Source organism: Podarcis liolepis (assembly GCF_965112155.1).
Source record: "Podarcis liolepis genome assembly, chromosome: 10".
NCBI classification, from domain to species: Eukaryota; Metazoa; Chordata; class Lepidosauria; order Squamata; family Lacertidae; genus Podarcis; species Podarcis liolepis.
Window position 1 is genome coordinate 11,557,049 of NC_139562.1, and position 22,186 is coordinate 11,579,234.

Genomic DNA, 22,186 nt, shown 5'->3' on the forward strand with positions numbered 1-22,186 from the left:
TACCCCACCCATCTAGCTGGGTTTCCCATACCCTCCAACATTTCTCAGGTGAAAATAGGGATGTCCTAAGGAAAAGCCGGACATTCCAGGATCAAATCAGAAACCGAGACAGCTTCTGTAAATCTGGGACTGCCCCTGAAAAATAGGAACACTTGGAGGGTCTGGTTTCTTCTGCAATCCAAAAAAATCTGCTCTGGAGGGCCACCCAAGATGGCAGAGGAAATGGGCAACTCTGTTGTTGTTCTTTTGTCTTTGTTCGTTTGTTTTCTGGAGCAGTCAAGGAGCAAGACTGAGAGGGTTAGCAAGCAGGGAGGAGCAGAAGTGAAGTGGGGAGTACAGAGGGAGGGAGGATTGGCGGAAACCTCCTTTGCACCCAAAACAACACGCACCAAGGCACACGGCTTACCCTTCTGTCTTAAGCAGTGTTTCTGTGGTTCAATGGAAAGAGACTATTATCTTGCAGTTGCTAGAGGCAAGGTGGAAGATGCAGTCAGGTCTTCAAGCCAGGCCAAGGTGATCTGGAAAGCATGCTTATGAATAAGCGTTAGATTTTGGTACTGTTTAGTTACAAAACATCAATATGCATGCCTATGAACTGCAACGCAGCAACCGAACTAAAAGTGTGGGGTTAGTGAAGTCCGTAGGGCCCAAAGAGTGGAAATCCTGTGGGTCAAATGTGGAAAAGTCTTATTTGAGTGGGTGGGGTTATGGATACATGCCATGTTCCAAAGAACTCTGCAAATGATTCCACAGCCCTCCAACTCTAACTCTCAACATAATCTCTGGCTGACAGATACCGTTGCTTTACGGGTGCCCTGAAGTGCAGCCAAGCTATTACCTACAGTAATATTTCTCTTTTATTTCAGTAAGCATTATAATGGGGAGAGGAGGGATAAGGAAGGGAAGCAAGTTTTGCAGCCTGGTAAAAAGCTGGCTTATCCCAGGCCGAAAAGTCACTGAGCTGTTGTTGCATGGTGGGAAACGGGACTTTCAGATCAGGCTTAATCCTGCATCTCATTGAAGAATCTGAAGTCCTTGAAACTGTGCCCTGCTGTTATGCCCTCATTCAGCTTCTAATAATACCTTCGTAGCCCTTGAATAACTTGTGGATTTGCAAATCAGTCGTCAAATGTACTGTATGTTAAAATATCTCTTAATAGGGCTGTTCCAGTACTGGATATCTTGATTGGCTTCAGTTTTCTTCTGCTGGAAAGCGTCTTCTGTTTTTGGCAAGCAGAATGCAATCACATGTTCAAAAGCTGTTCTTTGGAGAATGATTTTCCTCCTGCTGCTTCCCACCACTGTCTCATTTCCCCATGCTAATGTTTGAGCCTACTGGCTGTTGCAACATTTGGTGGATGTTACCTTGGCACTTACGGGACACGGGTGGCGCTGTGGGTTAAACCACAGAGCTTAGGACTTGCCGATCAGAAGGTCGGCGGTTCGAATCCCCGTGACGGGATGAGCTCCCGTTGCTTGGTCCCTGCTTCTGCCAACCTAGCAGTTTGAAAGCACACCAAAGTGCAAGTAGATAAATAGGAACCGCTCTGGCGGGAAGGTAAACGGTGCTTCTGTGCGCTGCTCTGGTTCGCCAGAAGCGGCTTAGTCATGCTGGCCACAGGACCCTGAAGCTGTACGCCGGCTCCCTCGGCCAATATAGCGAGATGAGCGCCGCAACCCCAGAGTCAGCCACGACTGGACCTAATGGTCAGGGGTCCCTTTACCTTTACCTTGTCACTTTGGATAGTGTGGTATGGATAGGGCTGCCTTCTGCTGGGAAGATTTTGTTTGTAGAGAAAGAGAAAATTTTAAAAGTCCATTTTAATAATAATAATAGGTGAACACTGATATTAAACAAAATCCTTACAATGTCTTTCTTTCTGTGCCTTTTTGGTGATATGTGAAGGAGAATAAGAGCAGAAGATTGTCCCAAATGGTTTGGGCACGAGGGGATTCCTTGTGCATCTCTTTAAAAATAAATAAATAAACGCTTACGTGAATGTACCCCCTTATTTCAGTTCTGCAACAACATTTGACATTATAGCATTAGTGCCTAATGTATACAAGCATTGCTAATGTACTCGAATTAAAACACTGAATGCCACTGTACCCGTAGCTCAGCCATTAAAAATACATTAATGTTCCGTTTCCTGCAAATTGGCCCCCTTTCTCTGTAATTTATTCGGCTATAACGGCTATTTTTGTACATATATTTCCCTGGAAAGTTAATAGCCCCCCTCTGAAAGCTTTTTCGAGTCGCAGAACATCCACAGAGTGCAATGACGTTGCCTCAGCTTTGCTCTTAGGTTGGGTTGGGCTGGTCTCCCGTCTTTGTGTGTTTTTCTTTCTCTAAGGTCATTGCAATTTGGCTTCCAGGGTGCCACGGCCTCTCTGGGGCCTTGACCGCCCTGGTCTGTCTAGCGATTGAACCCACTTTGCCAGCGCCGGAGAATTAAACCCGCTTGCCCTCCTCTCGTGAGCACAGATTCTTAATTAAGCAATGAGTGCAGATGCCTCGGTCCTCCCAGGATTCAGGCAGCAATAATGCTGCAAAGTGTTCGTTTTTAAAAAATGAATAAGACGAGAGCTGTGAATGCACGCCAGAGGAGGAAAGCGGTCGGCCTCAGCTTCCGGCAGAAGCGGTGAATCTTTCAGCTAAGCGAGGGAGTCTTTTGAAGCTGCATGGTTTTTAAGTAGGAGGGGCATTGAGTGACACACACACACACACACACCAAATTTCCCATGCGATTGCTTTCTCCGCCACCCGCACCCCCCCCCTTTTTCCTGTGCGGTGTGGATTTTTAAAGCCTTGAAAAACAGGCTCAGAGCTGACTTAAAGAGGGAAGCTCCTGCTGCAGCAGCGACAGGCATGTTGCCGCACACTTCAAGATAACGGCTGTCTTGGAGATGAAAATGCAAAAAGAGACGCAGGTCTATATAGGAAAGCTTGCCCCTGGGCAAGATGTTTTCTCTTTGGTGGTTTTAATTCCTCGAATCCTGCCAAGTGATTTGAGGTGGGTGGGACGGAATCGACGGGCAGATGGGGAGAGGAAGAAAGGCATGGAGCTCCTTTGTACTTTGCTGGTTAAAAATGGGGTTTTATGCAGGTTCCATTCCCTTGCAACTGGCCAAGGGTCATGCAGATCTTCCTCCCCTCCACCACCACGTATGATTTCATATGTTCACTTCCCCTCTACGGAGCAACGGGAAGTGTCAGAGTGAAAGTCAGGAGGCTTGCGGGAGAGGGAGGGTTAGCTTATGCAACGGTTTGCAATGGAGAAATCTTGCACACACACAAATGCTGTGTGGTTTGCACAAGCTCAGAGCCTAACAGACTAGGGTATTAGTTTTCCAAATAAGTCTGCAAAAGAAGGTCACTTGCTTGCCTGAACTCAGTGCTCTCTAACTACTTCTGAGAAGGCAGGGGGCCTTCTTGGTAGTGGCACCCGCCCTGTTGAATGCCCTCCCATCAGATGTCAAGGAAATCTGACTTTTAGAGGGCATCTGACTTTTAGAAGGCATCTGAAGGGAGCCCTGTTTAGGGAAGTTTTTTATGTTCGATGTTTTATTCTGCTTTTCATTCTGTTGGGAGCCTCCCAGAGTTGCTGGGGAAACTCAGTCAGATGGGCAGGGTATAAATAATAAATTGTTGTTGTTGTTGTTCCTCACTGTCCCAGCTGGAAGCTCCGTCAGATGAAATGAGAGGTGTGACCTCAACAAGCTAAAGATGACTTTTTTCTTTGCATGATCATTAGGTGCCGGTAGAACTTAGAGCTACTGAAAGATTCCTTATCGGTTGAACTTTGCATGATTTTAGGACAAAGGGAGGGCCACATCTTCTTCTTGTTGTTGTTGTTTAGTCATTTAGTCATGTCCGACTCTTCGTGACCCCATGGACCAGAGCACGCCAGGCACTCCTGTCTTCCACTGCCTCCCACAGTTTGGTCATACTCATGCTGGTAGCTTCGAGAACAGTATCCAGCCATCTCGTCCTCTGTCGTCCCCTTCTCCCTGTGCCCTCCATCTTTCCCAACATCAGGGTCTTTTCCAGGCAGTCTTCCCTTCTCATGAGGTGGCCACATCTACTCTTTGCCTATTTGGCCAATGCTTCTGTTCTCCAGCAGTGCCAGTGACCACAACAACCTCCATCTCAGTAGCATCTGACATAGGTATCACATCTACCTTCACAGCTGCTTTACGCAATGTCATATCATGACACAGCATAGCACAGAGAGGAATTGTGGGGGGAAACATGAAGAAGGATTTGGTAACTGCTTTGCATGCAAACGTCCTGGGTTCAATCCACAGCATCTCCAGGTGGGACTGGGTGAGACCCCTGTCTGAAACCCGAGAGAGCTGCTGTCAGTCAGTGTAGACAATACTGAAGTAGGTGGACCATAGTCTGACTTGTTGTAAGGTAGCTTCCAGCTGGTAGCTACTGCCACTTCACCTCTTCTCCAGGGGTCTTCTGGTGTCTTCACTCTCCCCGCACAAACATCCAGTCTTTCTTTTGATCCTCCCACTGCAGAGTTTATGGTCTTGGACCACCACCTCTTCTTGTAAGGTTGCCTAAAGAGTCAACTCTCTGTTGGCCCAGGCTTCCTTCTTATCTGACGCAAGGAGCCTCTGTTTCCTACAGCCAGAGACATTTTAACTTCCTGTGCCAGTTTCTTCTTTGAATGTCTATTATCCTAACTAATTTAAGGTTAGCTTAGAGCTTCATATACACTCTGCCAGCCAGTAGAAAAGGACTAGCAAAGGGAGTGTGTGTGTGTGTGTGTGTGTGTGTGTGTGTGTGTGTATCCATTAGCAGATGAAATCTGACTGCCTCAAGAAACTGAAAATCTTAGCTTGTAAAGTAAACCTGCCAGTTGTTATGGGGCTTCCTCCTTGTGGATTGCAGGTAATTTAATTCACAATGCATTTGCTTCCCTCTGGAGTAGATCTTGACAACAGCACAATCACGTGTGCGCGCGCACACACACACACACACTCGCTCCAGTCAAACAGCTCCAATTTAATCCTAGGTGTATACCTATCATGTGGCTCAAGTGTGTTTTTCTAAACTATACATGTAGATACAGGCACTTCGTTTTCCAAACACTGGAAAAACTGCACATATGCAGAGTGGGAGGGGGGATGCATGGGGACCACTCTGTAACAAAACCAGCACCACTTTCCCTCTGCTGTTCATACACTGGGAACATAAATAGAGCCTTTTTGGGTCAGGCCAAAGGCCCATATAGTCGAGCCTCTTTTTCTCGCTGTGGCCAACCAGATGGTATCAGGGGCAGGAGCCAGGGGCAGGTCAGCAGTGACTCGCACACGGTGTCAGTGTACTGAGCTCTTTATTCAAAGAAACAAGCAGCTAGGATGCCAAGCCTATGGAGCGCAGGAACTCCTGCCCCAACAAGGCAGCTCCCCCCCTACTTTCCCTGCCTTCCCACAGTTCTATTAAATCTCCTCCTTCCCCTGGTTCATTCCCAAGCAAGCTGAGGCTCCTTTGTCTTGCCTGTATTTGCTTGGCCCTCTTTGGGTTCTGGGAGACCAGAAGATAGAGGAGATGGTCGCTGCAGAAGGGAGAGGCAGCCTGGCTGCCTGAACAGCCTGACTCATTGCTGTCTCTTGGTTCTCTTCCTCTCCAGCCTCCTCTTCTGCCTCTGCTTCTGGGCTGCTCTCTGCCACAGAATCTTCCTGCTCACTAAACCCTGTTGCCTCTTCAGCTTCTGATACCTTCTCCATCCAGCCCTCTCCCTCTTCTCCCTCTGACCACATATCGTCATCCTACCACCAATCTCCTGGCTCTGAGCCTTAGATAGATAATTTATTACGGTCAAAGACCAGCTCACATAACATAACACAATAAAAACAGCGTTCATAAAGATAAAATATACAGTCGGAGCAGATTGCAGCAATAGCTCATGAGTTAAAATTGAGATATATACATACACGTGTACAACTGAGATTTGGGCTACCATAACAAAAATTGACCCTGAGGCGCTCCAAAGGGCAAATTCAGCATTTCCCTAGTAAGCTGTTTTCTTCTAGAGGATGATCTGTGCCTACAAATCTGGGCGCAGAATCTGGCTACCAGCCAAGTCGTCTTATGGGCTCTGAGCCTTCTTTCTCTAGGGGTCCCTTGGCGGGTTCCCCAGCTGGTGCCTCCCACCCCACTCCTCTGCATCCAGCCAGACAATAACAGATGTCTACAAGAAGCTTAGGGATGCAGGTGGCAGTGTGGGTTAAACCACAGAGCCTAGCACTTGCCAATCAGAAGGTCGGTGGTTCAAATTCCCGTGACGGGGTGAGCTCCTGTTGCTCTGTCCCTGCTCCTGCCAACCTAGCAGTTCGAAAGCACACCAGAGTGCAAGTAGATAAATAGGTACCGCTCCGGCGGGAAGGTAAACGGCGTTTCTGTGTGCTGCTCTGGTTCGCCAGAAGCATCTTAGTCATGCTGGCCACATGACCCGGAAGCTGTACGCCGGCTCCCTCGGCCAATGAAGCGAGATGAGCGCCGCAACCCCAGAGTCGGTCACGACTGGACCTAATGGTCAGGGGTCCCCTTACCCTTACCTTACAAGAAGCTTGCAAGCAGGACTTGAGTACTCCAAGAGTGGAGAAGAGAGTGTAGGCATCCAGAAATCAGAGGTAGGCTGCCTCTGATACTGGAGGGTCTATTTGGAAAGCCGTGGGTGAAAATCCTTTTGATAGGCCTGTCTTGCATGAGCTTGCTTCATCCGAACCATTCTGTACTGTAACTCCCATTTCTGCTGGCACTGAATGCAAAAGCAGTTGTCTCTTTCGCATCTGCCTTGTGATTGTGACATTAAATCAACAAATGGCTAGTTAAGCATTTTGCAAACTGTATGTGGAACACTCCCTAAAGGCTCGACTCCGTAACATCATATAAATACAAGTGTGACTCAGGCAACTGGAGAATGAGACAGAAGCTCAGCCTTTCACTCTGCTGCTGTTCCAGGCCCAGACTTTGAAGTAATTTCATGGAATGAGCTCACATGGTCTATCCAGTTTCTAAATATACTGGGCAGATGTATGTGTGTGTTTGTGTGTGGACAGATAGATAACGTTTCCCCTCTTCTGTTGGGTACAAATAAGAAAATTACAGAAACTGTAGCTATACTCCTGTTGAAAGCAATGAGCTAAAATCTTATCCAAATAAGCATGACCACATTTCCCTACCTGTCAATAGTTATTCGATCTTGTATCTCACCTTTGCTTGTTCACAGCCCTATAAATCTTAGGTGGTGATCAGTTCATTGGTTCAATAAATTGACACATTACAGGCAGGCAGGCAGGCAGGCATTTGTGTGCTTAGAGTTTGACTTAGGCACTGGAGAACATCTCCCGCAAACATGGATGCCAGTTTTATGCGTGTCTGTGTTCCATCCAGGCAAGGAAGTGGCTTGAAGGATGTATTTTGGCCAGATAAAAGCACTAGGGGAGTGAAGCTGGGCCAAGGAGGGGTGTTGCCAGGGAAACGGGCCAAGAGACAGAAAGAGAATTGGGGGGAACATTCATCTCCTAGGCCTGTGGTTCCCCTAACCATCAAGCACAGCTTGGGTGCTATATAGATTATTGAATTTGCAGGAGTTGTAAATTGAGTTGTTCTTTTTTTTTTACACAACTGTTGTATGCTACACTGAAGTGTTTATATTTTATGCATTCGTGCATTGTATATGTTCTGTGCTTGTGTTTTCCTGACCCAGGCTGTGTTGTCATTCTGACAGCATTGCCTAAAACTCTTATTGAAAACAGAAGATAGCATCAATCAAGCTTACTAAACCTGATTACTAGAGAGTCAGCTCCGTTGAGGCATAGAGAATTTGCTTCCAGGATCAATCCCTTGCATCTCCAGCTTAGGGGCTTGGAACGTTCCCTGCCTGAAACATTGGACAGTTTCTACCAATCGGCGTCAAGAACGCCAAGCTAGATGGCGTATTGGCCTGAGTTCATTTAAGGCACTGCCCTGTGTTTCTAGATTCACTTGCATGCGTGGCCAATGCATGCTGCGTTTGTACCCCGCTCAATGCCAGTAATTTCAGGACATGAAGCAACTCTGAGATTGACCCAATAAATCCAGCTCCCCCCTCTACTTTCCCTGCAGCACAGCCTGCCCCCCTCCCCCAGTTCTTTCCCCAGCCCCCTCCTTTTAGGAACACTGCTTCTTTCTCCCCATTTTATCAAGAATGTTGATATCTAGGGCATGAATGCCAATGCCGAAACGTACATTCAATTAGGAGCCAGCTCCTGACTGACCTACATAACAGTTCATTCATGAGATAACATGACCTACAGCCATAGAGATGAGAAAGGGGGGGGGGAGAGTCAGTTGATTGAGCCGGGCTTGGCTGTACATGCCGCAAACTCTCTGGTGACTGGGGGAATCGTCTAAAATTAGAGCATGTTACACATTACCAAGAGGGGCTTTCGGCACACCATTTTCTGTTCTCTCTCTCTCTGCAGCAATATTTCTTTTATGAGATGGGCATAATAATTTGTCACTTTGGCTCTCCCTGTAATCCTCGAAGGCTTAACTTTCATTAGCACGGTGCACTTAGGTAGACGGCGAGATGAGCAATTAGGTCCTTGATGGTTATGGTTTTCTGCTGTCAGCTGTGGCGAAAGGAACTAGATCGAGTCAAAGGTGAGGTGGTGGCATAAAAGACGTAATGCTGTGCAAGTGGAAGCTCTGATGCCTTACATGGGCACAGATATATTATTATTGGGGGGGGGGAGTATGCCAGCCTCGCCCAACTTATATATTACAGTGGACGCTCGGGTTGCGAATGTGATCCGTGCGGGACGCACGGTCGCAACCCGCAGCATTTACAATCCACAGTGGTGCGTTGCGCACAAGCCGGTTGCGATTCAGTGCTTCTGCGCATGCGCGGCCGCCAAAACCTGGAAGTAACCCATTCCAGTACTTCTGGGTTTCGGCGGTCCTTAACCCGAAAAAATGCAATCTGAAGCGGCTGTGACCCGAGGTATGACTGTATATGTGCTGTACTATATTTCATCAGCATAAGTTTATAAGAATATTAACACACACACATTTTTATACAATGATATGCATGATTCATAGAATCATAGAACCGTAAAGTTGGAAGGGACCCTGAGGGTCATCTAGTCCAACCCCCCTGAAATGCAAGAATCTCAGCTAAAGCATTCATGACAGATGGCCTTCAACCTCTGCTAATAAACCACCAAGGAAGGAGAGTCCACAAACTCCCGAGGGAGACCGTTCCACTGTCAAATTGCTTTTATTCCTGATGTTGTGTCAGAATCTCCTGTCTTGTAACTTGAAGCCATTGGTTCGAGTCCTACCCTCCAGAGCAGGAGAAAACGAGTTTGCTCCATCTTCCGTGTGACAACTCTTGGGATATTTGAAGATGGCTATCATATCTCCTCTCAGTCTCTTCTTTTCCAGGCTAACCAGTGTGGTATAGTGGTTAAGAGCAGTGGACTCGTAATCTGGGGAACCGGGTTCGTGTCTCCGCTCCTCCACCTGCAGCTGCTGGGTGACCTTGGGCCAGTCACACTTCTGTGAAGTCTCTCAGCCCCACTCACCTCACAGAGTGTTTGTTGTGGGGGAGGAAGGGAAAGGAGAATGTTAGCTGCTTTGAGACTCCTTCGGGTAGTGATAAAGCAGGATATCAAATCCAAATTCTTCTTCTTCTTCTAAGTCTAGCCAGCTCCCTCAACTGTTCCTCATAAGGCATGGCTTCCAGACCCTTGATCATCTTGGTTGCCCTCCTCTGTACACCTTCCAGCTTGTCAGTATCCTTCTTAAATTGTGGTGCCCACCCAGAACTGGACACAATACCCCCAGGTGGGGTCTGAGCAAGGCAGGAGTGCTTCCTGGCTCAGGTAGCATTGTTGCTGTTGCTGCTGCTGTGCCCACCTATCACCAGCAAAATTACGTGGATGGTGCTGCCACCAACCTGCATGGTGTCAGCGCTACTTAGGCCTTCATTATATCCATGCCATCTGCCCTGGAATAAAGCCCAGATCCAAGGGATGCAACTGCATGTTATATCAGCAAATGTGCATAGCTACTGCTGGGTTTGCTGAGTAAATGCAGAGGGGACACTTGTTTAGAAGAATCTGTAGGCAGGAAGTGTACAGCTTCTACTATTTACATTCCTGAAGAAGGAAAGGGAAAATAAATGAATAGCAACAAAATATGAGACGAGAAGCTTTTGGTCTTTTTCAGTGTGTTCAATAATTAGGGGTGGAGAGATCTGTCAATTTTAGTTTTTTGAAAGTGCTAACAATTTTTTATAAGAACTTTATTAAAAAAAAGAAGGAAGGAAGGAAGGAAAAGAAAGAAATTGGTGGCTAAACATGGAAAACTGAACTTAAGAATGGAAAGAAAATAATAAACTTTCCCCCCAAAGTCTTATTTAGTTCCCCACATTTCTCCATCAGTTTCCCCCATTTTTTCAAGTCTTGATGAAAATTCATGATCATTTCTCCTAAGCTATGTTTTTTTTGTATGCAATTTTCTCTACCATAATGCATTTTTAAATATTACATTCTCTAATATATACATTTTAGGCACAGTTTCCAATATTTAGCACATTTTAGTAAACATTATTTTGTTGGAGAACTGCATCACAACATTCAGAGAAGTGCAAATTTTGAAGGATGGTTGTGTTTTGGCTTGCTTATTTATTTTTCTGGAAACAGAAAATGTGAACCAAGCTGAATTTCACTTCCACTCCTAGCTTAACCTTTTTCAAACCTATCAGTTCTCCCTGGTAAAAAAAATCATAAGGCCAGTCTATTCCCTCCCCAACCCTGCTTCCATGTCAGATCAGACTTGTTTTCAGTCTTGGGTTCTTAACTACTGGAGGGTAGGGGTTTAAAAAAATGGTTTAAAATGACCAAAGGGGATTCTCAGATGAGAATCAAGAGGCAGGGAAAGGGTTAAGCACACACAAACTCACTCTTCCTGATTCTCACTTACGAAAACCATACTTCTGCACATTATCCACCACACATTTGGTTTACAGAAATTTCAAATTGAGACACAGTCAAATTTCTCCCTAATATACACACAGTAGGGCAAAGTGTATATTCCTCATATAATGCAATTTTTGTGTGCTTGTTTCACTAATGCATGCATTGGGATATATGTTTTCGTAAAGAAAAGTACACAGTATTTGGCTGGACAGCTGCATTGCAAAATTCAGAGAATGGTGGATTTTGAAGGATCACTGCATAACTCTTCGTGTTTTGCTCCAGAAAGTGCAAATTTTGTATGCTCACCTTTAAATGTGAACCAAATCTAACATGTCTCTCAACCCTGAAAACCTTTGAAGTAGGTTAGGCTTGAGAGCGTGGACTTCATGGCTGAGTAGGGACTTGAACATGGGTAAGGAATTTCCCGGACATATCTGGAATTTTTCCGTCGAAAATAGCGTCTGGGTAGAATTTCTGAAAATCAGTAAAAATGTCCTGGAAAACTCAGGCGTAGGGCAACCCAAAGTTGAAAGTGTCGATTTATTTTATTTTTTGGTTAATTTCCTAAAAAAACATAGCTCAGAAACTTCTTGCTCAACAACCTTTGTGTCTGGATTTTCACTTTTTGAAATATGGCAACCCTAAGAATGGGTTTCTCTGATACTGTTACAGTGGTGCCCCGCAAGACGAATGCCTCGCAAGACGGAAAACTCGCTAGATGAAAGAGTTTTCCGTTTTGGAGGTGCTTCGCAAAACGAATTTCCTATGGGCTTGCTTCGCAAGACGACAATGTCTTGCGAGTTCCTGCTGGGCTTTTTTCCTCCCCCCCCCTTTTTCTAAGCCACTAAAAGCCGCTAATAGCGCTAATAGCGCTAATCCGCTAATCCGCTAATCCTTCAATGGGCTTGCTTCGCAAGGCGAAAAAAACGCTAGATGAAGAGAATCACAGAACGGATTCTTTTCGTCTTGCGAGGCACCACTGTAGCTGAAAAACACACAGAGAGACAGACAAACTACTCACTCCACTGTTCATCCACTCACAACTTAACTTGGTGGTCTGTGAACAGAAGAAATCTTGTATTGACCATCGACTTTCACGTCCATAAGAAATGGTGTTCATCTAATTGTGGTTGATATAAACTCAACCCAACACTTCTGGAGCAGCAAATGGATATATATTTTTAACTGAAATGTTGCTGCGCGTCTCTCTAATAAACTTTGAGATAGTTCCCCTCTGCTCTTAAAAGTGTTTCTAGAGTGTTGAAACTCCAAGGCCTTTGCTCGGTGCAGAAGTGTGGTGTGTGTGTGAGAGAGAGAGAGAGAGAGGTGGGGGAGGTTTTGCTGGCGAACGGATGTCTTCGCATATTGCCAAACCACAAAGGAAGCTGCAGAGCGAAGGCTCGAGGTCTCTGGTGCAAAAACTGCTCGACCAGTTGAGAAGCAGGAACTGGTGAAGATCTGCATGGAGCCATGTTGAGGTATTCTTTTTAAAATGGTTTTTTTCTTCCTCTACCTTGTCCTGAAAGAAGGTTAAACCGTAGGACCCAAACGATGTTGAGATGCTTGGATGACCTTTCTGGGGGGAATCGAGGGCAGGTGGCGCTTTGCAGAAATAAAATTAAAAAATGTTCCTTTTGAAAACTTGGCTATTGTTAGGGAATGAGGACAGCGAGGGAACAGGGCTGCGTACGAGGGAGACCAAGGGGTTCGCTTGAACAGGAAAGGCCTTGTGCCCTTACACAATCCGCAGGGAGAGTTTCAAATAGCCACAGAGAAGAGGGTTTTTATCTACACAAAGCCCAGGTGAAGAGCTTGCTTGGACATCTTTTGCTTTCTTTTTCAAAAACACCCCACAGTGCCTCTCTTTGTGGTTTGTTAGAGGCTTGCACTTTTCTCTGTGTGTTTCTTTTAACCTGTCCTCTTTGGGTGAGGAAAGTTTTCCAAGTATTCAGAACACTTGTTTCAGGAAAAATAAGATTCAGAGCAGGAGGGGACCTGCAGTCTTCCAGATGTTTCTGGACTATCATTCACATCCTCTCTGATCTTCAGCCCTGCTGTCCGGGGCTTTGGGGAGCTGTGTCCTATCACTGCTGGACAGACAGTGACCCCCCCCTGCTTGGACCCTGCTAACAGGAGGGAGAAGAAACCACAGGTGGGATTGTGTATATCGTAGTGTTGCATCCCCAAATAGCATTTTTTGACTGAAAATTTCAGGATTTTGCTTGGGATCTGGATGATTGCCATGTTTTCAGTCAGGAAGGGATCCTTCTCACCGGTCCAAATTGATCTGTGGCCATTTTGTTTTTTCTCTCCACTTCCTTCCTGATTCCTTCCCTGTAAGCTCCTTAGGGCAGGGACCTGTCTTGTTTGTGTGGAAAATACACGCTGACAATGTGCTCTAAATAATAACTGTTGTTGTTGTTGTTGTTAAAGAACTCTTTGCCTTCAGTGGGTAGATTGGGATCTCTGGGAGATTTGCAGTGGATAGTCAAGGATTTCTGTCTCTCGGTTCTTGAACAGTTGAAGCAGCACAATTCACACAACCTTCTGCCTCCGCCACCCTAAGTTATGCTTCTGAACTGAAGAAAGCTGTGTGTGTTGAGTAACCAGGAGTAGATTTTTGTGAGGAAGGTCTGTAAGCACCGTTCAGTTCTGGTACTCAAATTTCCTGGTCTCAAAAGTTGGCTGCAAAAGTTGGTGGATCTAGCAAAAACTAAAGCATATCCTGCAAGCCTGAACTCTGTCCACTCCTGCCTCACAGTATTTGCAGCGGCTACATTACTTTAAAATAGGTACCCTTGAGATTGGCTTTTGTCAGTTCTGCATCCAATCTCCTTGGTGTCTGCTGGAGTCAAGGATCCAAACTCAGAACTTCAGGATGAAGGTCCACTCTGTCCACGCAAGCTTGGGTCATATTCACATCATACATTTGAAGCACTGTGATGCCCAACTTTAAACAGTATTGGCTTCCCCCAAAGAATTCTGGGAGCTGTAGTTTATTAAAGGTACTTAGAGTTGCTAGGTGACTCCCTGTTCCCTCTCCTGAGCTACAATTCCCAGAGTTCCCTGTTAAGTGGCATTGATTGTGAAAGTACTCTAGGAATTGTAGCTCAACATTTAAACTACAGCTCCCAGAATTCCTTGGGGGAAGCCACGACTGTTTAAAGTGGCAGCATAGTGCTCTAAGTGCACAGTGCAGATGTGGCCTCAGATGAACTCACAGTTCTACCTTGTGCAGCATCTTCTGGCTCTTTAGTAGTAGTAGTAGTAGTAGTAGTAGTAGTAGTAGTAGTTAATACCTCACCCATCTGGCTGGGTTTCCCCAGCCACTCTAGGCAGCTCCCAAAAGAATATTAAATGCAGAATGAAACTTCAAACATTAAAAACTTCCCTAAACAGGGCTGCCTTCAGATGTCTTCTAAAAGTCTGGTAGTTGTTTATTTCCTTGACATCTGATGGGAGACCGCGCCACAGGCTGGGCACCACTACCAAGAAGGCCCTTTAGGGAGGATGGCCTCACCCTCACCTTTTTGACAGTAACTCAGAAACATACCTATACTTCTACCTTATGAAACTCAGGGTGGGTGGGTTAGAAATACTCAACGCCACAACTCAGAAAACTATTAAGTCTCCAGAGCTGGACTCGAGTCACTTCTGCAAGATAGTAGAAATGAAAAGCTTGGTGATCACAAATGCATGGAGTTGGCACAATTTCTCCACCACCCAACCATGTGTTAACTCTGTAAGAACTAATCTAGCTGCTGTAACTTAATTACAGCTGTAACTGACTTACTTGTGAGCGTAGCTTCTCAGAACAAGCTGACGGATTTTGCTGAGAGTTGCTTTATCAGCCTTTAAAAAAAAGCGATGGGGATTTCTGGTTTGTTTGTTTGTTTGTTTGTTTGTTTGTTTCTCTGTCAGCTTTCTAGCACTCCCAAGCTGTGCGTTCTGAAATGCACACAGTTTCGTTCATAATCTGGACGCATCACACCCCTTAGAACCAGTTGGAAGGGACCATGAGGGTCATCTAGTCCAACCGCCTGCAGTGCAGGGATGTTTTGCCCAACATGGGACTCGAACACACAACCCTGTGATTGAGAGTTTGGCGCTCTTGCCTACTGAGCCACACACTGTTTGGGAAGAAGATGGGAAGGTTGAAACCCTGAAGGTGCCCAAATTTGAAACCAAAGGGTTTCCAGTCACTGAGAATAGTTTGTGCCTTTAAGAGGGGAGAGGTTGTTTCCCTTGATAGAAGCACCCATGCAGTTTAGGTGGGGAGAGGAAGGTCATTAAACTGCCTCTTTTGTTAGAACTAGATAACATCTCGTTATGAGGCGTCATGTTTAGCAAAACGGAGGAACGCTTGTGAAACACCCATCTCAAAACTGCGGCACACTTTTCCTGGAATAGCTGCAGGGTTATTGGTTTCAATATGATGATGATGATGATGATGATGATGATGATGATAATAATAATAATAATAATAATAATAATAATAATAATAATGTATTATTTATACCCCGCCCATCTGGCTGGGCTTCCCCAGCCACTCTGGGCGGCTTCCCAAAAAATATTAAAATACTGTAATACATCAAACATTAAAGGCTTCCCTAAACAGGGCTGCCTTCAGATGTCTTCTAAAAGTCTGGTAGTTGTTTTTCTCTTTGACATCTGACGGGAGGGTATTCCACAGGGAGGGCGCCACTACCGAGAAGGCCCTCTGCCTGGTTCCCTGTAACTTGGCTTCTCGCAGGGAGGGAACTGCCAGAAGGCCCTCAGCACTGGACCTCAGTGTCCGGGTAGAACAATGGGGGTGGAGACGCTCCTTCAGATATACTGAACCGAGGTCATTTAGGGCTTTAATATGAGGCAGAGCAGGCTTGCAAAATCTCTTCTTTCCTTTCCTTTTTTTGTTGTACATCCCCGGTTCACTGTCATTTGGGGCTAGAAAGGTATCTGCAACCTTGTTGGGTTTTCTTTTGCAAAGATTGCATTAATCCTAATCACTAAATAGAGCCTCCATGTTCAGGAGCAGGTACATCAGGGTGGTCATGTGTCCCGCTTCCACACAAAGAACTGCCCTTTATTTGAAGGAGCCCCGTGTGCAGGTCAGTGCTGTCCGAAACAAGTTTAAAAATAAGAACCATCAGAAAGGAGAGCAGAGATGGCCTTGAAGTTACACATCAGCAGTGAGCAGAGCAGAGACCTTGTCACAGCCTTCCCTGCAACAGAGAGCTGTGTTGCGTTTATAGTAATTTTTAAAAAACTTTTTACAGTTGTACAGTAATACCTTAGCAAATGTCCGCCTCGTCTAGTTTCTATTCTGGCGAACGTCCGTGGCAAACCCAGAAGTACCAGAATGGGTTACTTCCGGGTTTGCGGCTTATGCATGTGCAGAAGCGCTAAATCATGCTTCGCGCATGCGCAGACATGGCGCTTTGCCCTGCGTCCTTTTTGCCTAGTGACCGTGGCTCCAGAATGGATCCCGGTCGCAAAACAAGGTACCACTGTACATATAAATTAGCACATGCAAATTTTAAGCGAATCTTTACTCTTTTGTGTGTGTTGGTGTGTTTCATTTTTGGGGGGCAATGACTAAGTGGAATATGAATATGCTGAGGGCAGGGGCGAGCAAGGATAGAAGTGGGCTATTGTGCTTATGCCCTGCTTGGGGGCTTCCCAGAGCTGGCCTAGACAAACTTTCACTCTGATCCAGCAGATCCTTTCTAATCCTGATGATGCACGAAAGAGCATAGGTCCCGGGCCATGAATCCTGTCCTGAGAATTGCACTCTCTACATCCTCAGGTTTAGCTGTTTGATTTGGGGACACTTGGCACAGTTTCTTGAGCTAGCCAATCAAGATGTTTCATCCTGTCTTCCAGTCACGTGGCCTGATGTTGCATCCATGCACACACTCGCCCATTTGTGCTTCTTCGTCTGAAAAGGGCTCTGTGGTTTGAGCTTGCACAATCTCACTCATTTTGCGGCCAAAGCTTGGGTGAAACTCTGACAAATCCAAGTGGAAACATCTGCTGCAAACGGCATTTTTCTCCTCCATACTAGGATGGAGGGAAGTCGGAACAGTCAGCACTTTCACCCTGAAATGATTTTCCCCCTTTACAATGGAGCTTTGTTTTTCTCCCACTCCCAAATACTTCTCTGTGTCCTCTTGAGACAACCCAGCCCAAATGTCAGCCTTTCCCGGCCATCCGCAAGTAACATCTGCCTCACGCCTGGCCACCTGCTCTCTTTTGGGTCCCTCCAGGGTTTGTGTTGCAGCAGTTCCAGCATCCGCTGGATTTTTTGCTGCTTCTTCTTCTTCTTCTTCTTCTTCTTCTTCTTCTTCTTCTTCTTCTTCTTCTTCTTCTTCTTCTTCTTCTTCTTCCCCTTCCCAAAAACGAATGTGTGCTTATACTTCCATTCTTCTCTGTGGCTTCTTCAGGCATAGTGGAGGCTCTGGCTAAGAGCCGCGATGGAACCTCCATGTTCAAAGACAGCATATCTGTGACTGTCAGTTGCTGGACACAACAGCATCTGGAAATCATGGGCCTCAACTATTGGCTTCCTTGAAGAGTTAAGATGGGAACTCATGGAAATACTAGTCACAGATGGTGGGACCTGCAGCCTTCCAGATGTTTCTGATTTCCTACTCTTGTCTGCCCCAGCCAGCATGACCAATGGTCAGGGGTGATGGGAGCTGGAAATCAGCAACATCTGGAAGATCTCAGGTTCCCCACCCATGGAGCTATAAGACAGCCTGGGATGGGAACAACAAAGGAAGTGAAGAATATGGAGGTGGGGTAAGCTGAGGCAGAATAGACACAGCATCTAGAGCAGCGGTTTTCAACTTGTGGGTCCCCAGATGTTGTTGGACTACAACTCCCATCATCCCTGACCACTGGTCATTCTGGCTAGGAATGATGGGAGTTGTAGTCCAGCAACATCTGGGGACCCACAGGTTGAGAACTGCTGATCTAGAGGGTTGTATGGATGGGTAACCTGAGGCCCTCCAGTGACATCTGGAGGGCCACTGGTTTTGCAGCACAGCACTGGATGGCTCTTTGGTTTGATGGAGCCGGGCCCTTGTGCTCTTATGGGTGGTTTCTCTCCTTCCTTTCTTTTTGAATGGGGACCACGTATTTGAACCAAGCTTCAGAGCTTCACACGCACAGTGTTTCCCCCAAATGTGCTTGGCAGATGGGAAGGACGTCGTTGCTGCAGGCTAAGTGTCTACTTAGTGTATTATTCCTTTTCTGGTGGGTGGCCAGCCTAGAAGCAGAGTGTTGGAAGTGCAGCAGCAGGGATCATTCAGTTAACAACCCAAGGGTTAATTCTGTTTAGTCAACCAACCAAGAGAGTGTGTGTGGATGTGCCTCCTAGCACCCGCCCAGAACGGTATTATCCTTGGTGAGGTAACATGTGCTCTGATTGCCTGCGTAGTTCTGAGAGAGTTCCCCCCTGCCCTGGTATGTCTCATTTTTGGATACCTTCCTGCCACGAGCAAGGCCTGAAAATAAGACAAACCCCCTTTGTTTGTTTCTCCTTGCGTTAAAGGTAAAGGGACCCCTGACCATTAGGTCCAGTTGTGGCCGACTCTGGGGTTGCGGCGCTCATCTCGCTTTACTGGCCGAGGGAGGCAGCATACAGCTTCTGGGTCATGTGGCCAGCATGACTAAGCTGCTTCTGGCGAACCAGAGCAGCGCACAGAAATTTACCTTCCCGTCGGAGTGGTACCTATTTATCTACTTGCACTTTGAGGTGCTTTCGAATTGCTAGGTTGGCAGGAGCAGGGACCGAGCAACGGGAGCTCACCGCGTCACGGGGGGTCATGGTTTAACCCACAGCGCCACCCGCGTCTCCTTGCATTATGTGCTGCTTTTATTCAGTTTTCCTCAGTGATGTGTTTTTCTCCATCTGCATTATCCACCTGACTCTGTAAACACAGAGACATCAGCCATCCCCTTTTGTTTGTCCTCCGGCAGTCTGAGGTATACTGCCTCTGAGCAGGGATGTTCCATTTAGCTAGCATGACTGATAGCTGCTGATAACTCTGCCCTCTTCCCCAAAGCGAGATGCTTGATTCGCGGCGACCAAGCGCAGGGCCCAAGCCCCCCACAATTCTCTCGTTGGCCAATTGGTGGAGAGACCGGCGTCGACTCCTGACACTTCCAGCTCAGCCCCGGGAGCCGAAGCCATAACTGAGCTTCTTATTTCTCCCCTCGCGACTCCCGGGAGAGTTCCGCCTTGTTGGAAAATGCTATAAGGAAAGCCTGATTATGATAAGTGCGGCGCGTGTTCTTTAAAATTGCTTTCTTTGCCGTGCGCCATAGAAAAGTAATAGAGCAAAATAATGGCGGCATTAGTAATAGTTTTCCCTCTTTCACAAGGAGGAGTGAAGAGGGGTGCGAGCGAAGCTACGTTACGGCAATAACGGCTCTAGAAGACACATAAATGTTTCTAGTTAACCTTTGTGAAAATACTTTCCCTCCTGTTTTAATACACTCTGAGGAGGGGGCAGGAGAGGAGAATGTGACGGTTGTGAGTAATTGCAAGCAATCTGAGCTGCATACATAATTCCCTTTTGCTGGTGTTGTCTGTGGCGACTGTTTGGAAAAGGGGGAGCCCTTATTCAGCTCAGCTTGCCTTCTGGAGAATATGCATCCCAGTGGTGGGCGAGGCCAGGAGCCAAAATGGGGAGCAGCAGCAATGGCTCTCATCTTTGTACAGTGGTACTTTGGGTTACAGATGCTTCAGGTTACAGACCTGAAGGTCTGGAGGTCCATTCATTCTGGAGGTCCATTCTTAACCTGAGACTGTTCTTAACCTGAGACACAACTTTAGCTAATGGGGCCTCCTGCTGCTGCCGCGCGATTTCTGTTCTCATCCTGAAGCAAAGTTCTTAACCTGAGATACTATTTCTGGGTTAGTGGAGTCTGTAACCTGAAGAGTATGTAACCTGAAGTGTATTTAACCTGAGGTACCACTGTACAGTGGTACCTCAGGTTACAGACACTTCAGGTTACAGACTCCGCTAATCCGGAGATTGTGCTTCAGGTTAAGAACTTTGCTTCAGGATGAGAACAGAAATCGTGCTCTGGCGGTGCGGCGGCAACAGGAGGCCCCATTAGCTAAAGTGGTACCTCAGGTTAAAAACAGTTTCAGGTTAAGAACGGACCTCCAGAACGAATTAAGTTCTTAACCCGAGGTACCACTGTATAAGAGTATCAAGGACTGGACACTGAGTCCTTGGATGGGTGGATGGGTGCGTGGACACCAATAGAAAGCAGATTGGAGGCAGACTTGGAAGATGGAATCAGTGATACTGGGGGAACCTGTACGTATCCCAGAATCCTTTGCAACACAGAGCAGGTCTGGAGTGCATCGGCCTTTTCCTCAGCATGTAAAGTGCTTCCTGGGGGTAGAAAGTCTGGGGGAAAGACTGGTCTAAATGCACAGCTCCACATATTTGGGGGTGAGGGAATAGGTTTCCACTCAGCTAGATTCTTCGACAACTGGCAGGAGCTTTCACCCTGTCCTTTTTTTTCCCCCTTTTCTTTTTTGCACTCCTCAGCTCGCCACGTCTATTTTGGGTTGGGCGCCTCCTGTCATATGCTGTCTCGAGTTTGGGCTATCGGGTTGCAGCTCACAACTTAAGTTGCACCCCAATCCTCGCACCTGCATGACCTCATTGATGACCTTTCATGCTTGCCAAGTCATGGACGCAGCCAGGCCTGTCGTGTTCACAGATGGAGCTGCTTTGGCGTGCATATATATATATATATATATATATATATATATGCAGGTTTTGGTGTCCTCGGGTGTCTTCCCGTGTAAAAGTTGGGGTGTCTAGGCGACGTTTCGACGAGGTCTCACTCGTCATCTTCAGGCTGGTGCTTTCGGCTTCTTGTTACTGGAACAGAGCGGGATCTCAGTGTTTGAGTTCCTATAAATACTGTAGAGGGGTGTGGTGTATTGCCTCAAAAGTTCTGGGCAGAGGGGAAGTTCCCAGGCTAGTGTTCTTTTCTTCTTTTGTTCCTTAATTACTTGAGGGATATCTTGAGTGATTTCTTGAGTGATATTCTGAGTACCACTTAGGTGGGTCATTAGGTGTGGATTAGTTGCTAAAGCCTTCGTGTCTTGACCTCTTGAATTTGTGAAGAGTTTTTCTGGGAAGATGGCTGTACTGCACTTAGTTGTGCTTTGGCTTGGCTTCGTGTATAGGGGCGAGCTGTGGTTTTGTGCCCTGTGCCAGCCAGATCTGTGTAGGGATTGCAGGGGGGTGCAGCATCCGGAGGTGCCACTATGGTTTGGTTACTCACAAAGAAGAACAGAAAGCACTCACCAACCTGAGGAAAGACAACAACATAATCATTCTCCCAGCAGACAAAGGTAATGCCACTGTTGTGATGAACACATCGGACTACCAAGCAAAACTATCAAATCTACTCCAAGACCCTACCTACCAACCTATAAAAACAGATCCCACCACCTATCTGGAAAAAACCACCAAATCCAAAATAAAAGCCTCTCCTATCAGTGAAGAAATCCAGTTAAGAATCATCCCCAGAGAAAAATCATCCAGATGCCCCAAACTCTACGGCCTCCACAAGATACACAAAGAAGGAACACCACTCAGACCAATAGTCAGCTCCATAGGCTCACCTCTACAAAATCTCGCTAAATTTCTCGCTAAGCAACTTCAGCCCTATGCAGAATCCATCTCTTCACACGTTACAAACTCCTTCCAGTTCATAGAAACAATAAAGAAGCAAAACCTACATCCCGATGACCTACTTGTGAGCTTCGATGTTGTTTCTCTCTTCACACAAGTGCCCATTAATGAAGCCTTGACAGCCATTCAAAACAAATACAATCCCCCCGAATACATCCTGGACCTGACCAACCACTGCCTAACCAACACGTACTTCATCCACAATGGACAAAGATACAAACAGATAGAAGGAGCACCTATGGGATCACCCCTCTCACCGGTCATCGCAAATCTGTACATGGAACACTTTGAAACCAATGCTTTAGACAAGTCAGAACACAAACCCAAACTTTGGCTCAGATATGTTGACGACACCTTTGCAATTTGGCCACACGGGAAAGAAAAACTAGATAGCTTCCTCACACATCTCAACAGCCTACACCCCAAAATACAATTCACTATGGAAATAGAAGCCAACAACCAGCTTC

The 22,186-nt window shown here is 46.4% G+C and overlaps 1 protein-coding gene across 50 annotated transcripts in view; it reads left to right on the forward strand.

The window, feature by feature from the left end:
- Positions 1-22,186, forward strand: part of CELF2 (CUGBP Elav-like family member 2) — a 547,342-nt gene that overhangs the window by 260,323 nt on the left and 264,833 nt on the right. Inside the window, exon 1 of one of the 50 annotated variants that reach the window (XM_083461271.1) lies at positions 12,308-12,464. The exons of 47 other annotated variants lie outside the window; for them this stretch is intronic. In XM_083461271.1, the coding sequence (XP_083317397.1) occupies positions 12,457-12,464 (8 nt within the window). In that variant the 5' untranslated portion in view covers positions 12,308-12,456. Of the gene's footprint in view, positions 1-12,307; positions 12,465-22,186 lie in introns of those variants that run through there. 2 more of the 50 variants (XM_083461308.1, XM_083461306.1) reach the window with 2 other exon arrangements.